The sequence below is a fragment of the Oppia nitens genome, unplaced genomic scaffold (genome assembly GCF_028296485.1).
Source record: "Oppia nitens isolate AA-2021 unplaced genomic scaffold, nextdenovo-longstitch-racon4-pilon3 scaffold24_pilon_pilon_pilon, whole genome shotgun sequence".
Lineage (NCBI taxonomy): Eukaryota > Metazoa > Arthropoda > Arachnida > Sarcoptiformes > Oppiidae > Oppia > Oppia nitens.
The window spans coordinates 781,732-805,135 of record NW_026533204.1 but is presented as its reverse complement, the minus strand read 5'-3'; the positions used below and the strand labels follow the sequence as shown (position 1 = coordinate 805,135).

At 32.5% G+C, this 23,404-nt stretch overlaps 6 protein-coding genes across 6 annotated transcripts; 3 read left to right on the top strand and 3 right to left on the bottom strand.

The window, feature by feature from the left end:
• Window positions 1-23: 23 nt before the first annotated feature.
• Window positions 24-3,342, top strand: LOC128954064 (uncharacterized). The gene is made up of 7 exons (XM_054299629.1): window positions 24-456; window positions 528-823; window positions 922-1,411; window positions 1,504-1,980; window positions 2,156-2,296; window positions 2,382-2,910; window positions 3,012-3,342. The coding sequence occupies exons 1-7, from the start codon at window positions 45-47 to the stop codon at window positions 3,340-3,342; spliced, it is 2,676 nt and encodes an 891-aa protein (XP_054155604.1). The 5' UTR covers window positions 24-44.
• Window positions 3,343-4,793: 1,451 nt separating this feature from the next.
• On the bottom strand, window positions 4,794-5,330 carry LOC128954063 (uncharacterized). The gene is made up of 2 exons (XM_054299628.1): window positions 5,236-5,330; window positions 4,794-5,140 (listed from the first exon to the last, which is right to left on the bottom strand). The coding sequence occupies exons 1-2, from the start codon at window positions 5,273-5,275 to the stop codon at window positions 4,794-4,796; spliced, it is 387 nt and encodes a 128-aa protein (XP_054155603.1). The 5' UTR covers window positions 5,276-5,330.
• A 2,241-nt stretch (window positions 5,331-7,571) lies between these two features.
• LOC128954062 (testis-specific serine/threonine-protein kinase 4-like) lies at window positions 7,572-8,831 on the top strand. Its single transcript, XM_054299627.1, has one exon. The coding sequence runs from the start codon at window positions 7,572-7,574 to the stop codon at window positions 8,829-8,831; it is 1,260 nt and encodes a 419-aa protein (XP_054155602.1).
• Window positions 8,832-9,435: 604 nt separating this feature from the next.
• Window positions 9,436-16,782, bottom strand: LOC128954061 (calcineurin-binding protein cabin-1-like). The gene is made up of 6 exons (XM_054299626.1): window positions 13,861-16,782; window positions 13,664-13,775; window positions 12,158-13,585; window positions 10,530-10,784; window positions 9,639-10,248; window positions 9,436-9,524 (listed from the first exon to the last, which is right to left on the bottom strand). The coding sequence occupies exons 1-6, from the start codon at window positions 16,614-16,616 to the stop codon at window positions 9,436-9,438; spliced, it is 5,250 nt and encodes a 1,749-aa protein (XP_054155601.1). The 5' UTR covers window positions 16,617-16,782.
• Window positions 16,783-17,429: 647 nt separating this feature from the next.
• LOC128953989 (60S ribosomal protein L6-like) lies at window positions 17,430-18,604 on the top strand. The gene is made up of 3 exons (XM_054299542.1): window positions 17,430-17,511; window positions 17,601-17,994; window positions 18,073-18,604. Exons 1-3 carry the CDS (start codon window positions 17,509-17,511, stop codon window positions 18,528-18,530), a joined length of 855 nt encoding a protein of 284 aa, XP_054155517.1. The 5' UTR covers window positions 17,430-17,508; the 3' UTR covers window positions 18,531-18,604.
• A 4-nt stretch (window positions 18,605-18,608) lies between these two features.
• Window positions 18,609-22,156, bottom strand: LOC128953973 (eukaryotic translation initiation factor 3 subunit C-like). The gene is made up of 3 exons (XM_054299524.1): window positions 21,895-22,156; window positions 19,840-21,755; window positions 18,609-19,757 (listed from the first exon to the last, which is right to left on the bottom strand). The coding sequence occupies exons 1-3, from the start codon at window positions 21,993-21,995 to the stop codon at window positions 18,811-18,813; spliced, it is 2,964 nt and encodes a 987-aa protein (XP_054155499.1). The 5' UTR covers window positions 21,996-22,156; the 3' UTR covers window positions 18,609-18,810.
• Window positions 22,157-23,404: the final 1,248 nt, after the last annotated feature.

The following is a 23,404-nucleotide window of genomic DNA, read 5'->3' as shown; positions in this document are numbered from 1 at the left end:
AAAAAGTTTTTTTATGAAACTTAGTGTACAATTAATATACAGTAATGTATTCCTCAATATTAGATTCGTTTCGTATTTGCGAAAAAATACCGCAAACAATAAAATCAAAAATCAAATTGTTTTATGTGTTTAACTATACGTTTGACCGGAATGTCTACGAAAACATACTGTTTATGACCGACGAGCGCCAGGTTTACGGTATGGGAGGCAATGAAAACGGTTCGCTTGGTTTGGGTAATGACATACCACAGGAATCACCACAACTGGTTCGGAAATTACGTGGACTTAATATCAAACAATTTGCACACGGAATGGACTTTTTTATGGCTCTTACTCATGATGGCGGGGTATATGGATGGGGTAAGAATCCACATGGACAATTAGCTAGAGAAGCCGACCAGGTTGATATGGATGTACCTAAACCAATTTGGCCACCTAGTAGGATTGAATTTTTCGGTAAACATGGACACAAGTTATTGTGTTTTAAAAATTATTATTAATATAACAACCACAAAAAAATGATCTAGATAATCTTAAAATAATTGCCATATCGTGCGGCCGACGACACAGTTTGGCACTGACTAGTGATGGTCAAGTGTACGGATGGGGTCGTAATATGTTTGGCCAAACAGGTACCGGCAAACCGGACGAGAATGTGGCCGAACCGGTCAAATTGATATTTCAATCGGATCATTGTATAGCGAAAATCTACTGTATTTATGACTCATCGTACGCCCTGACAAGTGATGACCGGGTCTATAGTTGGGGCGAAAATTTTAACGATGAGTTAGGACATCATACCGGTGCACAAACACCCGATGAGGTATTGTATTGTATTTGCAAACAGTAGTTTATAGGGATATTTATTGTTAGAAATTTATCATCTTATAATCTTATTATAAATGTCTATTTTTTAAATAGGACGGGATCCTAGCCCATACTGGCAGTATCGATGTGCTTATCTATCATCTAATGTTACCGAAATTAGTAGACCAATTGACCGACATTGTCGACGTCTACAAAGACGATGAAAATGGAAAGTCATATTTTGTTGGCCGCGATGGCCGAGTATTTTGTTGCGGTTACGATCCGCGATCTCAGGCACACTATTACGTCGACTACTTTCAAGAGGTATTACATTTTGAGGATATACAGGACAGGTGGCACCTGAATAAACGCAATGTATTGCGATATATGGACAACAAATTGTTGATTACATACGACAACAAGTTTGTTACTATTGATGACAACCCGTCGGCTATTACGTCGACAATCTATAGCAATATAATTTCAGTCTATTTAACTAAATGCCAATTTACACATATGACTATTGATGTCGATAATTGTCAACTATATTATCAACAAACAAATAATAGTAATCTGTTTGTTGATCCATATCTGCTAAATGAATGTAAAAATATTTTTAATTATTATTTTTTTTGTTGAACTAATAGTTTTTTTTTTAAAAATAATTAATAATAATTTTTATGTCAACCCTTAAAGACAAACATATCTATGAGATATGTATTGTACGAAACAGTTGGGAGTTATTATCATCAGATATTACTTGTCGACCGAAAGCTACTGGTATTGTACGCCATGTTATCAACCAATTGTATGGCATAGCAAATGATGTCGACAGCGATAATGATGATAATAATAATACTAATGATGATAACAATGGTATTAATGATGATAAAAGTGATGACTACATAACAAATGTTGACAATATCTACCGATATGATGGCTTTAAATATATTTATTGCAATAGACTATTACCAATAGATTTTGATGAACAGAATATTCTGGATCCAAACCAGTGGTTTTATAAACTGAATATTGACTACTATTATAACGGTATAATTGAACAAAATTATAACGATGCCTATACTATACATATTATTGACTGTAATTATTTGGATCATATGAACAATTTACCGGCAATTTTGTCGCACGATTTCTACGAGATTTTCAATGATTGTATGTAATTATTTATATTTCAATTTAATTTATAATTAAGGTACCTTACAGGTAATTGATTTTTAACTTATATTATATGTTGTTATAATCATACTATTTATGCACTTTAAATAAACATCTATTAATTTATTTCCAATATTAAATCAATTTATTAAAATCATATGTATTTGTTTAGCTAGCTTTCCCGATCATATTAATCGTATACGGATTGATGATAAACTGGGCTCCGGTGGTTTTGGGACCGTTTATTTGGCCAATCATCAACAAGGTATTCAATTAGGTGGTTACTGGGCAATCAAAAAGATTTATATTAAAAGTTTGTATAATATTATTATTAAGTTATAATGAATATATAACAAGTTATAAAAACATAATATTAACATTATTTTTGTTGTTATCAGATTATAATGAAAGAAATAAATTTCGGGCACTCAATGAGGTAAGACTATTGGCCAAAATTCAATCACGACATGTAATTAAATATCGTGAATCGTTTGTCCAAAACCAACACCTTTACATATCAATGGATTATTATAAGTATAATCTAAAAAGTATTATACATCTAATGGCCAGTAATGTGTTTAAACGGCAAACACAGGAATCAATCAAATTTACAGAGTTTTTCATTTTATGGCAACTGTTTTGCCAATTACTCGATGCCGTCCACTATTTACACCAATTGTCGCCACCGATCATACATCGAGACATTAAACCGGAAAACATTATGATTGATAATCGCAACGCTGGTCTAAAGTTAGGTGACTTCGGGTTAGCCTTTTTGTTGGAAAATATGGACAAAAAACAGTCAAATGCCGGCACACAACTATATATGGCACCCGAAGTAATTAATTTTGCCAGATATTCAACACAATCGGATATCTATAGTGTCGGCGTTACAGTAGAGAAGCTATTCGGTATAGATATCAATAGGTATAAAATTTTAGACATTATTTAAATCATATTTAATAACTAACTAATTATTTATAATAATTTTTTTTTAAAACTGCTATACTATAATTTTATTATTATAGTTTTAATTTAAGTAAAATGCGTGAACTGTCACCGTGTGAATTGCACCCATATATTGAATGGCTGATCAGTACTATAAAATCTATGCACAAAGTGCTGCCATCAAAAAGACATACCAGTGCTGATATAATACTTGAGATGACAAAGTTGTCGCCCAATTGGGTAAACATTTTTGACACTAATGTCAATGCTATGTATGATGTGGTAGATCTTCGTGAATCCGATTGCCGGGTAATCAACAAAATTTTTGATAGATATCTAAAACCATTTGACAATAGAGACTGTGATTTAGATTCCGATAATGAATTGGATTTGTCATCATTTTATGAATGAATAAATTTAATAATAATTTATTGCAAATATTTTTATTGTATTGTAGCTACAGTTATATAATATACTATACTTATATATTGTATATGTTATATATTATTTACAATTTTTTTAATAAATAAATTAAATAAATTAATATAATTATTATCAAAATAAATGTTGTTTTCTAAATGAATTAAATTATTTTTTTAGTAATTGACATCAATAGTCATAAAATCATTATAAACCGTATTTTAATCATAATCTATTTTTTTATAAAGTTTACAAATGTATAAATAATAACAATTAAATTAAATGAATTACTCTACAGTTTAATCTGTTTATTACTATTTCTTCAATAAAAAACAAATAATTTATTTTGTAAAATTTTATTTTATTGGCATATACAATATATACAAACACTAGTATGGAATTTAAATATTAAATATTAAATACAATTTACTAATTTTTTAAATTGTAGAAATAGATATAAAAAATAATATAAATATTGATATTTTAATTCATTGTTTAATGAATTAAAATAGCTATTGGTTACTATTGACAGAATTGATTGTATTGATTGTATTGAATCTATAGTTTACAGATTTGTGCTCATTTAAATTTACTGATATTTATATAAAAAAAATAATAATAAATAAATAAAAAACATTAATTAGTAAAACTATAAAACATATATTATATATATATATCTAATATTATTGTATTTATACATACTTTCGACAGGTTCTAAAGGTTTGATTTTGTGTAACCGAAAAATAATGAGTATAACAATATTAAAACTATCTGAAAACTGTTGAATATAATTAATTATACTGATAATTATAGTAAACATTAACAATATTAAATTAATTATTTAGTGGTACAATAGTTTTAATTATAACTATAAACTATTTTATTATTATGTTATAGTTTAGACATTATAATTATCAAATAAGATTTTAAAGTATTCTGTTTTTATAAATTATTAATAAATTAATAAATGTTATTTAAACTCATTTTTTAAATGCTGGATTTTTTATTTATTTGAAATGCAATTAAATTAAAATTAAACACATTATTATATAATTAGAAAGGTGTCGGTATTTTAGATGCGGCCACCAATGCTCCCAACTGACCCAATCGACGTAACTCTAGATTAAACATTTTCAGATTACGGCACTGTTGGTCAACCGGCAGATCCTGGCTTTGGGAGCACTGTTTGCCAGCAGAATACAACTTTCCATAGAGATTCTTCATCTAAAAAATAATACATAAATTTTTAATTAATTAGTTAATTTTTTATACAGTATATACTGGTATTTCATACCTGTGTAATAACCGATGCCATGGGTGGTGAACAACCTTTCATTAGGGCACCGCCGGCACCCATAACTGTTTCAATGATGGGTAGACTGACTGTAAACTCGGTCAGTGCTAAACCGTTTTTTTCAAATATATTACATTCAACCGCATCGTTAATATGATTGGCATAAGTTCAACATAATATACTCAGTCATTGTTGCGATCTGTTTAGTTGCCGACGATTTTTCCCGTTGGTTTCGGGCATTACTCAACAGTTTTTGTTCACCAGTCGGTCCCATAATAGCCATAACTGACTTTCCGTAATCATTGTTGAAGGTATCATAACATACCAATCCTTGTGCTTTGGCAGCTGAGGCTCGTTTGGCCACTAATTGTGAGGCATCGACAAGATTTTGTTGAGTCCGTTCAATCAGTTGCTCGTCGGACAACCCCTTGAGTGCGTTAACCCGTTGTTTAGCGCATTGTATGAACTGATGGTCTTCCTGTAGACTGGCTGTGGCTGACAATCAAAACATTAATAGAAAATTAATGTTAATATTATTTTTGTAAATGGTTTATAAAATAAAAAATAATAATAATTATATTTATAATTACCCAAAGATATAGTTAGAGTTAAAACAAGAATTTGAATCATTTGTTTTAAGTTAAATATTGTTTTGTTTTACAATATATTAAATTAAATTAATGTATGCTTTATATGAAAATTATTCGGTATTTATATATAAAAAAAATTATTAAATATTTTATTAGAAAATTTGTTATCGAAAATAAAACACATTTTCTGATTAATTATTTTAAATTTAAAATATAGATTATGCAAAATATACTAAATAGTAAACTATAAGTTTTTTTTATTAATAATTAATAGCAAAAAAGGCTGTTATTATTACTATTATATTTCATATTTAAATAATTAATTGTTTTGACCAAATAAATCAATAAATAAATACTATTTATCGGTAATTAATTAAACATTTTTAAAAATAATTTTGAACATTTGAAATCAAATGTGTTAATCAATGTTATATTTTTTATTTGATGTACTGAGCATTGTAATTATTATTATTTTGTCTTAATTTTTTACTTTAAAAACAATTATTATTGAAACTTCTAGTAAATTTTTATGTAATATTAATTAGTAAACTGAATTATTAAAAAATTAATACTATCTAACTTAATGTAAATTTTTTATAACATTTTCATTGATTAGACAATTAGCCTATTATAGCTCACACCTATAAAATATAAAGCATTTAAATATTAAATTATATGAAAATATATTAATAAATTACAAAATATTACTCTAAAATTTATTTATTGTAAAATTTATAATTACAATAATTTAATCATACAATTTAAAGCCAGACTAAATAATTAATTAACCAGAATAAATTAGTTATTTCTTTATATATTTAAATTAAATATTAATTTCTATTTTTTAAATATAGAAATGAATACAAAAACATTTTATTAAAAAATTTGTTATCGAAAATAAAAACACATTTTCTTGATTTATTATTAGATAATATTTAATATTTCAAATTTTAATATGACGTAGAATATTAAATATATAAATATATTTTATAAATTATACAATTTTTATTATTAATAATAAAAAAGCTGTATTATAGTTAATATTTAGACAGTTAATAGTTAATTGTTTTGATCAAATAAAACAATAAATAAAAAATATTATTTGTCGGTAATTAATTACAATATTACACATATAATTAATGGAAAATTTATTTAACCATTTTGAACATTTTAAATAGGGTTTAACTATATATTAATAAATTACAAAATATTACTCTATATATGGCACAACATTTAAAGTTACACAAATTTAATCATACAATTAAAAGCCAGTCCACTACATGTAATATTTACTAATTGTAATAAATTATATATTTATTTTTAAGTTTGATAATTAATGTTAATTTTATTAAAATTTATAATTAATATACATATTCTTATTTATTTTTATATAATTATTTAATTATAGTTATTTAAAAATATTTTATTACACAGTTTACAAATGTTATTTGCTTCTATCATTTACTTTCAAAATATATAATTATTTATTTATGCAATAAGACTACATATACTCGAAAAAATAAAATTTTTATTATTATTTTTTAAAAATTTATTGACATATAATGTATAGTTTGAAAATTAAATATATTTATATTAAGAGTGTCTCACAATTGGTTGGTTTGGTCTCCGAAAATATTGGCGACAATCGCGGAGTCAATCATTCAATGAACTGGTTATCGATAGTCACAAACAAAACCGATTATAACTAAAATAATATTACAAAAATGTCACAAAAATTGTTTAGTTTTTATATTTTCGACATTTTAAAAAAAATATCTAAAAATAATATTTTAAATAGAAAATTAAAGTGTTTTAATAATGTAATAATAATTTAAAATTAATTAGGGCTTAAATGTATATTATAGACAGCCAGCAAAAAAGTATTGTATTTTATGCAGTTATACATATATAAAATGTTAGTTTTATTACTTAATTATTATTTAGTTACTGTTAGTTTGGGGTGAGTGTGAGGTTAGGAAGTGATTGGGTGGGTGGGCATGGGTTTGGGGTAAATAATTTTCTACTGGCTGTCTATAATCTATATTTGTTCCGTTTTTATACAGTATTATTATTATTATTATTGTTAAATTTGCCGATATTTATAATACATACAGTATTGTTCAATAATGTTGTAATAATAAATAAAAATAACTACTTGTATCATAACATTATTGATAATTGAAAGAAATACACGCGATATATAAATTATAGGTAAATATTTGTTTTTACTATATTATTGTTATTTTAAATTTAAAAAAAATAAATATTAGATTCAGTAAAAAATTCATAATTTAATCGCCAAAGAAATATCGTATAAATTATTTTAATCTAATATAATGTGTTGTTTATGTTGTTGTTTTGGAAGTAAAGGCAAAAATAGATTATTAAATCATAAAATAACTGACAAAAGATCGGAAAAAGTTATTAAGAAAAACAAGAATAAAGTTCTTACCGTTAAATCAAGTGATGAACAGTTGAATAGACCGAAAACACCGACAAAAATGAGTAAAGAATTGGTCTCTTTTTATCACACAATGAATTCAAACAATGACAACAAAACGACAGATATTAAGACAGATGATACCAAATCTACTAATAATTTATGGATAATGTCACCGACAGAAATACCAGAAGATTACTTGTATGAGACATATAGGCTTCCATATGCTAACTGTTCTGCACCACGGGATCTGCTCAAACATTTGGGTTATGAACTGTACGAACAGCTCGGACAGGGAGGTTTCGGCACTGTTTATAAAGCTATTTATACCGATAAAAATGGTAATAAACAAGAGATGGCCTGTAAAGAGATTATCATTAAAGAGGATAAGAGAAGGAAAATGTTAAAAAGTCTTAAAAGTGAAATCTATTCAATGAAAATAGCGAAACAACATAACCATCCGTTTCTTATCAAATTAGATGAATGTTTTATCATTGAATACAATAAGACTACTATAGCTTATATATTGATGGAGTTCGCCGATTCAAAGACACTATATTATGATTTAACTAAATTGACTGATGAGGATATACGAAGATATTTTGCACAAATAGCTCAGGGATTGGCATTTCTCCACAGACTAGGCATTGCACACAAAGATCTCAAACCTGAAAACATATTGTTAATGTATAACCAAAAAAATTGCCAAAAAGATGTCCGCATCAGTGATTACGGATTGTCATTAAAGGCATACAAGACTAAGAAGGGTAAGATAGAAGGCGCACACTTTGCCGGCACCCGGGCTTATATGGCGCCCGAAATTATAAGACTTGAAGTCTATCGCGAGTTTCGCAAAGAAGAGGCACTTAAAGACAACAATCCTTTTAAATGTGATGTTTGGGCACTCGGTGTCTGTCTCTATGAAATGTTTACCAGAAGAACACCATTTGATGTCTCAAACTTGGAGACAATGCTCTATAATATGGAAAATAAAAATTATAATTTACCCAAAAATATCGATACAGAAGCCAAAGATCTTTTGGTCAAACTATTGGAACCAAATTATAATAAAAGAATTGATATGTTCGGTGTATTATCTCATCCATGGATTAATGAAATAATTGATTGGACTCTTGTTCAACAACGACAACAATAGCATAAATAAATTTACATATATTTTATTATTAATATTGATTTAAAACAAACAAACAAAAAATACTTAACAATTTAATAATTAAAAACAATAAATTAAAAACATTACAGTAATCTGATTAGTTATACAGTATTTTGATACCTATTATTAACTTTTTTTTGTCAAAAAAGTCACAATAAATGTTATATTTCTGATCTTTACTAACATTAATATATTCATGAAATTTGATAACTATTACAATCAAACCATTGCTCATATTTGTGAATATTTTTAGTTATTTTTTAGTTACTTATTTTTTGAGAACACAGTGATATAATACAATTTACGATAAATTGCTTGTATAGCAAATATTAATATTGAAATTTCTATTGTTTTAATTTTAAAAAAAAAATTAATATCTTAATTATTAATGCATTAATTAATATTAATTAATATTATATCATATTATAGTAACAATTATTTATCAAAGTATTATAAAGTTTAGCTTATATGTTTCATTTTAAAAAATTTTATATTAATGGCTAAAATATTCTATAAAATAAACTTTTTATTAATTTTTAATTATAGAAATAAATATAAAAAAATTATTGATTTATTATTAAATGAATTAATTAGTTATATCTTGACTATTGACTGAATTGATTGAATTGATTGAATCGATTTTATAGTGTACAGACTTGTCTTCATTTAAATTTACTAACATTTAAAAAAATATTATGAAAAAAAAACATTAATAATTATTAGTAAAACTATAGTAAATACTAATTGTATACAAAAATTGATAAAAAAAATATTGTAATAAATACATACTTTCTAATGGTTTGTTTGCTTTTAACCGAAGAATAATGAGTATAACAATATTAAAACTTATGGCAATAATAATCACACTTAAGATGACAATCAAAATAATGTGAATGAGTTGAACACCCGTTGCATCAGATGTCGGATCAATTGTATTATTAATATTATCATCCGGATTAGCACAGGTAATCAATTGATCCAAATCCATGAACTTAGACATTGGTTGCCAAAAGAGAGCATAAAACATATCTGTATAACAATAAACGGCATAAACATTTTGGCCAGCGATCAGATATAATTGTTTTTGGGTTCGTATGGCGTGACTAACTGGTCGACCATCGAGTAGTTTGACGAATTCTAGTCCGCGAGTATAGGGCGCTTCATTACAATAAAATGCAAACTGATCCGTGTCATTGAACGTAGTCATCATCAGTGCACAATGAAAATCGCGATAATCGTATAGACAGGCAATTATATTAACTGTTCCTAAATAAATGGTAAGATTATTGAAAATACTGCCCAAACCTTCCAAATATCGTCGTTCAGTATTTAGTTGAGGTTTAATAACTGCTATTAGATCCCAATCTTTAGTTAGTATCCATTCTGTTTGGTTTAATAGCTGTTTTAAAAAATATGATTAATAAAAATATTGTGTAATTTTTTGGGAACAAATCTATATTATAGACAGCCAGTAGAAATTTATTTGACCCAAACCCACCCCACCCATCCAACCACTTCCTAACCTCACACACACCCCAAACTGACCTAACTAAATGATAATTAAGTAATAAAACTAACATTTTATATATGTATAACTGCATAAAAACAATACTTTTTTGCTGGCTGTCTATAATATAGATTTAAGCCATTTTTTGTTGTATTCAAATCACAGTCACAGACATTGATCAGATGGTATTCATCATTATAATTAAAAGCCATATCTATTGGTGCGCTTATATTGTTATTAAGTTGACTAATAGATCCGTTTTCAGCCACAATATTAGTCGTTTGGTTTACATTGTCGGCTACAAAATTGTTAACCAAATAGTAACTATCGCCAGAAAATATCCACAATTTGACCGTTTTGTTGGAAATGTCCGACAGTATTGAATCAATTGGTTGACCGCAGATGAACGCTGAACCGATATCCGAATTCTAATGATAATTACCAATTAGTTTTTAAAAATACGTTTAATTAAATACATATTTAAAATAATAGAAAATTAAATATGTTATAAAAATTAAATTAATAACCAATTGGTTAGCATTTAGTGGCACAACAAATGTCAGACATAGTATACAACAATACAAGTTTATTAACATAAGTAAAGACATGATTGACAAAAGTTTTCAATAATATAAAAAATTCAGACAATTTGTCTTAATTTTTATGTTAAGTTTAACCACAAAAAATATCTGTCTATTACTTGAATTATTGACAATATATATACTGTTTATTACACACTAATGTACAAAGTTTTATATAAAGTATTAAAAATAGCTAATATTTAACAACAAATTTGAAACGCGCGTGCATTTAGTGTTTTATACAATACTCGTGTATTTCGAATAATTGCAATTTAAAAAAACAACAATTGATTGCATTTCATATATAAAATTTTGTCTATTAGTGTTTCAATTAATATATCAATTGTTTCTATTGATTACCCCTAACCTACCGGTGCTCATCAAACAGCCGTATTCATATTAATGGGTATATTGAGTGATATCTGTGTATTTTGTGTGGCTCTGGCTATGGGTATCATTGTTGGCGTCTATGTGTCCAATGAATACAATGTTAAGAGTGTCTCACAATTGGTTGGTTTGGTTTCCGAAAACATTGGCGACAATCGCGGAGTCAATAAATCAATGAACTGGTTATCGATAGTCACAAACAAAACCGATTATAACTAAAAAAATTCATAAAAATTGTTTAGTATTTTATGTTTTCGATATTTTACAAAATTGTATCCATTTTTTGAGCAGTAATTAAATAAAAAATTGAAATTATAAATGTTTAAATTTTATATTAACTGAAATTATATTTAAAAAAAAATTATATCAAAGCAATAAAAAGTTTATATTATTATTATTTATGTAAAAATTTTATATGTATTTCTGACAGTATATTTGTAATAAATAAAATTTAAAAAATGATTTTTTCCGTTTTTTAAATAATGTATATCAATATAATAAAAATTTGTTTCACTTGAAATTTTTTATATTAATGGCTAAATTCAATTTAAAAAAAATTATGTACTAAATCATCTATAAATAAAGATTAAACATTATTTGCATTATTTATTTAGCATAATAATAATAATAAAATATATTGATTACAAAGTTTAGTAGATTACAATAAGTAATATAAATACTAATTAAGGGGAAAAAATACAAAATAAAAAATATTATTAATTTTTAAACTTATTTAACTTAATACAGATTTTATTTACAAAACAACTTTTTTTTGGCAAATACAGTAAAATCACTAACAATTAAAAAAAAAAGACAAACTAAGTTTGTTGTTGATATTGAAATATTTCCTTAATCATAGCACCGGCATCTTTGACAAAAACACTAGACTTAATAAACTGATTGGCCGTACGGTGTATATCCGTTAGCGACTGTTGCCGTTCGGTTGGATTGATCTCAACCATGGCTTTACTGTATTTGTCTTTTAGCAATACATAGCACGAGTCGAATGATAGTTTGGCCAAAATTTTGCGATCAGTGTCCCGCAGAAAACGTTTTTCCGCTTCGGGTGTTTTGCTCAGTTGTATGGCTATCTGACAGAGCATATGATAGTCGATGGTAAAAGTACAGACCCGTATCAATAGCCAAGTCGATCGAAACATATGCGACCAGAAGCTGCCCGGCCTATCAATATCATCGATAGGTATGCGCCAAATGCCGTTGAATAAGTTGTTACTCTTTCGTTCGGCAAACAAACCGGGCAATTGGCTCAGGTCTGTTACTTCACCGCCGCCGCCTCTATCTCGTTGAGGCCGGTGCTGACCACCCTGTGCTTTCAATAACAATTGTTTCGCCTCCTCGTTGTTATTAATCTTATGGTAGAAGTCGGCCAATCGAAATATAGACTTATAGTGTGCCGGATATCGGTTAACGCACCGAAACATAGCATTCAAACACATCATTATTAACTCTTGTTTTAGTTGTTTGGCATCCGTCCGCTCGAGTCTCAGCTCTATATTGTCGACCAAATCGTTCATCAATTCGGTAACCTCTTTGTGCGGTACAAAACTACTCGCCGAACCAGTCGCCGTTGTTGCTGTTGTTCTCCCAGTTCCAGTGTAGTCATGATCAGCCTGTGCAGTGGCCAACGATGAAGTTGTCGATGTAGTGATCTGTTTGACAAATGGTGAGCGCAGTGCTCGCGTCAGATGAAGTTTGAAACGTTTGAGTACACGAGTGGACAACTTTTTGTGAAACGATGTCAAATGTTTAAGTATCGACGCGTGTATGCGATAATGAACTTCTAGCGCTTCCACTGCCAAATAGGGAGGATTGTAATACATTATTTTCTTTGGATAAGAAGCGCCATCAACGTAGAGACACATATCGGCCCATTCGTAGTACTTGATGGCCACAAACAGTGCGTTTGTGCCGTAAATGTTGCTACTCTTTTCCATAACTTTACCCAACATATAGTAGGGAAGCCATAGTTCTTCGGGTGAATCGGCATTCAAAGCTTTTTCGAAACAATGTTTGGCCACTTGAGTCATACCCTGAGCCCGTTCAGCGTCAGAGTTCGGTGCCGATCCTGCTGTAAACAGCGATGTCTTTCGCAACCGGGATGTCGTACTCGATATATTGTACATAAAGTGTCCAAATTCTATCCATAGTTTTGTGTTTGACGGCTCTAATAGTAGGGCCCGTTGAAAGCACCGTTGGCTGGCCATTGCCAGCTCATAGAATGTTTCGCTGATTTCTTTGCCCTATTTTTGTTCAATATATTTAAATTTAAATTAACTCGTGGGTAGAAAATTTATTTGTCCATTAAAATAGAAACAAACCGATAATAATTGTTGGTCAACTTCAAAATTACGGGTCAGTGCCGATGCGGCCCACGAGTCGAAACGATTACAGTTTAGCGCCAAATCATAGATATAGTATTCACGGGCTTTACTGTATAAAATAAAAATTAAATATAAATAATTACCAATTTATTCTTCCAGGTTATCACTAATTAAAAAAAAATCCCAGTCCTCACCTGAACTCCTTATTTTTGAAGTAATAGTCAGCCAATAGATAATAAATAGTCTCAGTTATTGATGTTTTCTCGAAACTCATATCGTCGGGTATCTCCTCTCCCTTATCAATGTAATTGATTATGGGTTCGGTTCGTGCGTTTGGCTGCAAACGGCCGGGAACTAAATCGACAACTTTGACCAACAATTCTTGTATATCTTGAGTAAGACCTGTTTGTCGTACAAGACTGTCGTATTCGGGTAGTTCTTCGGGAGCAAAATAATGATAAAGTTGTTCACAGTATTCCCATTTGAGTGGTACGTGAGGCGAATGATGATAGTTAGCCGCCGATTGGTGTCGACGCGCCGGATAATTGAACAGACAGGTAAAACAGGCAAAAATTTCATTTTCGATGTCGACATCGATGAAGTGTTGTAGAGCCAGAAACAGAAACTCGCCATTGTTTGACGTACAGGTGCCCCGTTTGCCGAGATATTGATGGCCTAATTTGAGAAATTTGATGAGCAGACTCTTGGCATTAGTGGCTTCGTAGCCTTCGGCAATCAGTGTCCAATACAGACAAACCCAGGGAACTATTGACTTTCCTTCAGCCGCCAATTTGACCAATTTTACCGATAATGGATACTTGATCCGAGCCCTCTGACCCGTTTCAACACATTTCACAATTGTGGCCAAACATTCTTTGTTCAAATCGTTTCTTGTACTCAATATATCGATTCCCTTTTGCCACAGCTGTGAGCTAACAATAGCATCATTCAATAGGTTTATCTCGTCGATAGTCAGTTCCGATTCGGGTTTCGACATTAAAATCTTTATTAACTGATCGAAATTATGTTCGGCCATCAACTGTGACAGGTTTTCGCGCGATTGCGAATCGATAATCGATTTAATGGCCGTATATTTGATCACTACTTTGTTTGCTGCCATCACTTCGATCTCGTTGTCACACAGAATACTGATGGCGTGATTCAAAAAATCGTTATCATTCTCTTTGGTTCCTCTAATCATCAACAATCTGACCACAAATTCGTTGTATTGGTCTTTATTGAGCGTTAACTCCAACGGTACTAACATTTGTGTTAAAAACATGCACTCATTTCGATGAAACTTTAGCTCATTGGCCGTCAAACACAACCACAGTTGTTCAACATCGATGTCGCGTCCGATTACCGATAGCGGACCGCAAGGCAGCGGATTATAGTCACGATAAACGGCATACAATTCGTGAAAAGCCATCGGAATGATTAGATTCTTGGCGGCACTCAGTTTACATAAATACGATTCAATGATATCGTAGATTGTTATCACCGATAGTTGAGTCTTAAGTGATTTGATCCGTTCCAAGAAACTATTTACGTAATCTGATTCACTTTTTTCGCACAAATTGATACATCTGTAAGCAGTTTCGGCCGCTATTAATTCTTCAGGAGTTTTCGGACGCATCTCAGGCATTGCCATCTTCAAGGAATCGGGCAACAGTTCCAGAATACTTTCCGATATATTTCGTTCATCAATATCACGGCTCTTATTTAAAATATTCTTCACACGACTCGATCTCCGTTTATCGACRAACTCCGAGGGAAACAAATTTGATGTACTGTTGCGCAGACTATTAGATCTCTTGAATTTCTTCGGATTGCTATTGTTGTTAGTCGGCGTGTCATTTGCTTCCGATTCGTTGTTAACAATGTTCGGCGTATTGTTAACCTCTTTCTCCTTGACATCCGAGTCTTGGCCGTCACTAATGGGAACAGCGAGCACTGGACCGTTATTTGTTGCCGTAGATGTACTCTCGTCGGCACTTGTATTAGTACTGCCGCTCTCATTACCGCAGCTGTCGGTCTGCGAACTACTGACGCCATACTCGAAGCCAATGTCTATTGGCGTCGATGGAAACAGATGACACTTCTTGATTCGGTCGTAAATAATCTTAATTTTCAAACCAATTGTGGCAAACGTAAGATTAGTCAGATTTTTGTCCAAAATTAGTGACAATTTCGGCCGTTTCTGATCCTGACGTTGTCTTTCGTCATCGAAATACTGTTTTCGTTTGGCTTTCAGTTGTCTTAATTCGCCGACAATATGTTCACAGTCTTCAGTTTCGTAAACATCGCCGGCAACAGCCGTTACAAAACGGCGATATTTTTCGGACATTTCGGTAACAAATGACGGCTGCAAACGAATACATTCGTTGAACAATACAAGCGCTTTGGTGTACGTCTCGTCGCGATCGATGGCCGTACAGCACAACCGAAAGCAGTGGTAAATGTCGTGTAAGACAAACGTACAATCGATGAGCCGATCGATGGCCAGCCAGTTGTTCTGACTCAACGAATGGGCGCATTCGTAGCATTCGCGGGCCAATTGATAATTGAGTCCAGCGGCAGCCAATCGGCCGGTTTTCAGCCACAATGTAACATCAGTGGCGTCCAACTCGAGTGCTTCCAAATAGTAGTTCAAATCGCCAGTAATGAGACCCAAATTCTTGAACGTCGAGTACCGCAGCTTATGATAGATGGCTTCCGAACTGAGTTTTTGATGGCCAGTCTTACCACAGCCGGCAGCGGCCAGACTATCGTTCAGTTTCAGTAGCATCTGTTTGGCCGCAACGTCGTCGCCGGCACTAAGCGTACGAATGGCTTCGTCATAGATGGCCAACAGATTTTCTTCGTGTGCTTCGCGAGTGACAACCAATGTCTGCGATATCTCCGAATCGGACGACGGCTCCGATTCGTTCAATGCCTTGAATTTAATCATTATTTCTTCAAATTTATCGCACGAGTAGTTAGTTAGTGGTCACTACTAACTGGTGGACTAACTATTTCACACCCGTCGGGATATGAAAAGTTGGTCACAGAAAATGTAGTGACAGTTCGGTACAGACGTAGAGATAGTAAACAAAAATATTAAAAAAAAAGTTTTAAAACATTGATATATTTTTTGATAGACAATAGACTAGAAATACTGTAAACCTATGTTTGGTTCGATTAAACAGTGAGAACCGGGGTTTTATTTATAATGATTTTAATTTTATAATGATTTTGATTTGTTTTAATTTATTTTTTTAAAAAAATATTATCAATTTTACAACAACAACAAAAATTTCTAATTAAATCATAAAATTTAGTATAATTTTAGTTTAATTTATTTGTATTTAATTATTATTATTTCGGTTTGGTTTCTATACATGTTTTTGTGGATCACATCTCTATTACAAACATTGAATACAGTATTGTATATCCAATCAAATATGAAGTTTCACTAATACTTCATAATATATACAGTACTTTACAGTAAAATATAGTAATAATATAATAATAATATAATTTTAATAAATCAATAAAATGACAACAATTTAAAAAAATGTATCATGGGTAAATTTCAATTTAAAAAATATAACAAATAATAATTAATCACTAATTAAAAAAAAAACATTTGTATTACTTATAATATTAGATATGATTTATAATAAAACATTTTACAGTACTATAGTATTGTATCTAATGTAACGTTGTTTGCGGACATAATATGTATGGGAACGGTAGATGTCGGGACAGGTAGTGAACAACACTAACAGTGCTTATTATTATTTAATACTACAACACATAAAACACATCCTTTTCCTGTATTTGCAGTTCACGTGAAAATAATGGTATGTATTTTGTTTATAATTTGTTGGCCACTTCGGTATAATCACATCGTTTTTTATTATACTGACCACTTGTGTCCAATTTATTATAGGCCGGAAAAGACGCCACAAAAGCTAAGGCGGCGCCCAAAGCAGCGGCCGCCGCACCCGCCAAGAAACCAACGACAACAGCAGCCGCTAAGTCGACAAAAAAGACACCGAAACGCGTGTTGCCGAAGAACGTGCGCAAACTGGTCACTCATCGATCGACTCGACCGCTGTGGGCCAAAATCAGACGTACGGCCAAACGTAAGGGAGTTCCGGCCGAAACATTGTTGAAAAAGAAGCCCAAGTTTGTCGTGAAGAAGATCGGCGGCGAGAAAAATGGTGGCAAACGCAAGGTTCTCGTCAAGAAGGGAAAGAAGTACTATCCGACTGAGGAAACACCGAAGAAGTCGAGAACTGGACATAAGATATTTGCCAAACATAAGCGAACATTGAAAGCCGGTATGTCTTAAGAAACATATAAAAAGAGGATTCAATTGATTTGATTTTATATATGTGATGATCAATATTGTGTGACAGGTCTTGTTCCCGGCTCTGTCCTGATTGTGTTGGCCGGTCGTCATCGCGGCAAACGTGTTGTATTTCTCAAACAACTGGCATCGGGCTTACTATTGGTTACCGGACCGTATAAGATCAACGCTTGTCCATTACGACGAATGCACCAACAGTTTGTCATTGTGACCAGTACTCGACTGGACGTGTCAGCCGTTAAGGTTCCCGATCACATTGACGACAAATACTTTAAGGTTAAGAAGGACAGATCGCCGAAGGGTAAGCGCGGAGATGGCGGCGATATATTCGATACGAAAGCCGAAGGCTGGAAACCGGATGAGAAACGAAAGGCCGATCAGATTGCTGTCGACAAACAGATCATAGATGTCGTCCGCAAGAATAAGGACAAGAAACTGTTGTTGGCATACCTGGGATCCTATTTTCAGTTAAGGAATCGGGTGTTCCCACACAAACTCAAGTTCTAAAGAGAGAGAGCTCCGGGAGATTTCGATATAACTGTTCATTAAAATTTATAAAATAAAAAATCAGATTTTTTTGGAAATTATCATTGAATTTATTAATCATTTATTTAATTTTAATTTAGTTTTTAGAGTTAAATAATTATAGAGTAGAAAATAATAATTAAATTATTATATATCAATCAATTGGTGGCAACTATTTAGATATAGATCGATAACCAGTGGCCAGTTATATACGTAGTCAACGGGGATATGCTATAAAAAAATACTCGTATCTAAACACCTATTAGTTATCGCGGTCTCTGTTGTTGTCGTGGCGCCGATTATTTCCCCGATGATGATGATTACCCCTGTAGTGTTGCTGTCGGTCCTGTCTATTATGATGGTGATAGTCCTGTCTGTGCGATCCACGTCTATATTGATTCCTATCCTGACCATCGCGATCGCGACCACCACCCTGTCTATCCTGTCGATTATAGTTACGATAATTTCCATCCTGGTTATAGTATCGTTGATTGCCCTGGGTCATCAGCTGACCCAATGGTATCTGTTTGATCTCCCAGAGCCGTTCGTTGTGTTCGACCAGCGAATTAATCTTTTCGGCGCACTGTAGGGCCAGTCCCTGAATACGGGACGGTTCGGTACGATGCATAACTGCTGTCTGTGTTGGCTCGTCTAACGAGGCCATCAACTCTTCGTTGATTATCATTTTGCTGATAATGCTGTGTACCACTGATGACTCCAAGTCGAACATTTCGGCCAACAATTTAATAGATATCGAATCGTAAACATAACTATAGGTAAACAGATAGGCCCGAAGCGATTCTTCGCGAATCTTCTGGGCCAACATATCGCGTACTTTGTCCGCCTGATAGAACAGATTCCAGACCTTCGAGTTCATCTTGTCGTTGATGATATATTCCTGACATTGTCGCCAATTGCCAATACGCATGACCTTTGATGCGGCCACTACGTGCTCGCGCATCGATTCGGGCAGACCTACTAGCGGTTGTTCTTCGTTTTTGCGCAACTGATTGTAAAACGAACGCGAAATCATTTTCTTGCGGACACTGAACTCGTTGGAGGCCACGTCAGGTATCTCCAGAAGCATAGCTGAAACGAGATAAACACATTCGAGTAGTTCCAGATTAATGTGTTTGTGGAACGGTATCTGACGACGCTTTTCCAGTTTTTCTTGTTCGGGTGTGCGCTCCTGTTGTCGCGGAAGCAGACCTAATACACACACAACAAACAAATTAAAGACCAGATAATCTATAACGTCTTCATCAACAAAAAGCAACAAATGATGACAAACCCTGAGCTAACAGTTCCTTAGCGCGTCCCTGAATCTGGATGTCCAACAAAGATGTATGTGCGTCACGAATAGTTCCGTGACGAAAAGCGCAGAGACCCAACTGGACCAGTGCTCTGTTGTACATCACTTGCAAGGGAATGTCCGACTTGTGGATGTTGTGTTGCAGATACGACATCAGCATCAGATCGCGCGCCTCAAACCAGTTGTCGTGCAGTGCGTGATGATAGATGTGACACAGTATAGCCTGCGTACGGATCCGATCGGTGACATCGCGGGCGTAGATAAATTTACACAATTCATTCAAAATGTCCATCGATGTCACAATTATCTCTTCGGTTTCAGTTTTGTTTACTGGTTCACCAGTTTCGTCGGCAATGACAATCTCGACCGGCCGAAAGTCTCCGTTCACCAGTTGTTGTTTTTCTTCCAGTTCCTTCAGTTTGCGTAGTTGTTCCTTCTTTTTGAACACTTGCGGATCAAATTTGTAGTACAAATGATCGATACGTATTATATAAATTCGACACAAATCGCTGGCCGTTCCGCGACTGTTGGTCTCCAGATAGAGTTGAAGCGACTCAATGATAGCGCAAACACGAGTTTCGTCTTTGAGTCGTTCAATATATTCGGGCGAATGTGCGTCACATCCCTGAAGTATTTTCGTAAACTCTTCATCCATACGCTCGATAAGCGTCAGTATACAGCCGTGAACTCTATAGGGAGACGTTGTAAACAACTCGGATTCTTCGGCAATGTTCTCGCCGACCGATATGTCGGGATTGGCCGTCAACAGACTGATGGCCTGTTCGCATGTGTCCAAACATTTTTCCCACATCTCGTACTTCATACACGAATTGATGTTCGAGTTGTAGTCGAAGAGCGACGATAAAATGCCGAGCAATATCTTGGCGGCCAAAGCCGGTCCCAAATTGTTTTGATCGGAAATAGACAACAATTCGGTCAACATTTCGATTTGGTCGCTGCGATCGATTCGTTTTTTACCGCGCATCGCCAACACTTCGATTAGTTTCTTGTTCATTACCAAGTGATTAATTTCGGCGTCTTTGGCAAACATTTTCGGCTTTTCACTGGAGGCCACACCTCCCTTAACCTTTTCCCATTCGCCTTCATCGTCATCGTCGCGACGTTTGCCAAGTTTTGGTTCCTTTACTTTAACTCTTTCGCGTTTCTTCGACTCTTTGGCGTCTCCTTCTTTCTTCAAGAATTTTGCGGCCAAATTGTCGCCATATTTTTCGTCATCGCTGGACGAAGAACTCTCGTCACTACTGGTCGGCCAATCGCTGTCATCATCGCTACCTTCGCTTTCATCATCGCTTCCGCCTTTCAAAAACTTGGACTTAACATCGGCGGTCACCTCTTTCTTGACTTCCGATACATCTCCATCTTCTTCACCTTTCGACTGGTGTTTACGACCAACAAAAGCGCCGACATCGCTATCTGATCCGCTATCATCTTCATCACCACTGCCATCATCATCCTCTTTCTCGTCTTCAAACTCATCGGGATTTTCGCGATAGCCATTGATATCCGATTCGAAATCTTTGTTATACTTTCGCAACTTCTGGCGCAAAGTTGCCAACGATTTTGAATTATTTTTATTCATATTCTTTCGGCCCTCTCTGTCCTCCCAGACTTCGTTGACAAAGTCTTCCAATTCGACCAAACATTTTGTGTAGAACTTAGGCGTCGCACCCGACTCTTCCTTATCGATCACCGGCTTAGCCTTTTTGAATGCTTTGTCCAGATTCTCGAAACTGGTCAACAATTTAGATATGTCTTTGATTTTCTTGTGATTGCGAATCTGTTTAATAATTGTATGCAACTCTTCGTAGCGCTTCTCGCGCGCCGATCGTACAATACGTTTGGCCTCTTCTTCGTCATCGCTGAACGAATAGGCGCTGCAATGAATGATAGAGAGAGAGACAAAACAGAAAATAATAAGTAATGAGTCAATCGATACATCAAAGTATAGACTATAATGGTCTCCCGCACGCGAGTCAGTTCGGACCGGCCAGCAGTGGCCACCAAAATACATACACAGCGGTAGTCTTGTTTTGGAGACCGACCTCTTCATCTGATTCTTCCTCCGAGCTTTCGGTCTCCGATAGATTGGCAAAAAATTTACTCGCTTTCGACATTGTTGTGGCTGTTGTTGTTGATGTAATCACTTGTGGCCACTGGGATAACGGCAATCAATCGGGTGTTCAATACGTTTGAACACGTGTTAGGTTTGTCTGTATTTTAGTGACAGACTGTACAGTCAATAGTCATTATATCAATACAAATGGATAGCTTTTACTTCAAACTATTTGTAGACTATTTCTATACGATTTATATGTTTTATTGTCAACACAATGTTATGGCAAACTGTACTCAAATATACAATCATTTCATAAATGTAATGTAAAAATTCAATGAATAAGTTTGAATGCAATGACAGTACAGTCCCTATACTTTTTATATGTAATATTTATTTTTGGCGTTTGATATGAATTTTAATTTATTTATTATATTAATACTAAATATATAATAAAATAATTTTACAGTAGTTTTGATTAAACATTTTTATTTTTTAATTTAGTAAAACTGGGAAATAAAAAATCCCGTAAACCGGGAAATAAACCGTATTTTTAATGAGGAGCCGGTATTTTTCTAATTGATATATTTGTTTTAAAAACTATCGGTAAATACTAAAAATTAAAAAAAATAATTTTTTGTTTTTTGAATAAATTATAAAAACATAATTACAATGTTTTTAAAAAAAAAAARGTTTTTTTTGTTTCCCTAAAAAATAACGTTAATCTAATTTAAATTAAATTGTAGTAAAAATTGTGACAAAAAAAATCATAAACCTTTTATACATAGATTTAATTGTATAATTATAATTGATTTAATTAATTTAAAACATTGATTTTTTATAGCAATTGATTGATAATTAGAGATCAATTTTATTATTTATATAAATAAAATTTCTATTTAAATCGAAAGATTGAATAATATTAACATTATATTCTGAAATTTGATAAATTAAAAAAATTAAGTAATTATTTTAGTAATATTCTGTGTAATATATTTATATACTGGTAATGACAATAATAAGTTTATATACAGTTACTAAAACTTTGTGTAACATTGTGTGGTGTAATGTGTAATACGGTATACAGTATTGAAATACAGTACATAAGATTATCAATGAAATCTAATATACAAATCTTTTTTACTATTATGTAATTCTCTATGTATTTACAGCTCTATATACTACATATATATATGTGTGTGTGTATGTGTTAGATATAAATTGTTTGAATGTATATAATTGTATGTATGTATGTATGTATGTATGTATGTATGTATGTGTGTGTGTGTGTGTGTGTGTGTGTGTGTGTGTGTGAGAGAGAGAGAGAGAGAGAGAGAGAGAGAGTATTATCGATCGGTGACCGCACAAATATATAGCACATACCTACCATAAAGTCATATTCTAGTAATAGACACACACACACACACAAACACACACACACACTCACTCACTGACTATGTTTGGGCAAAA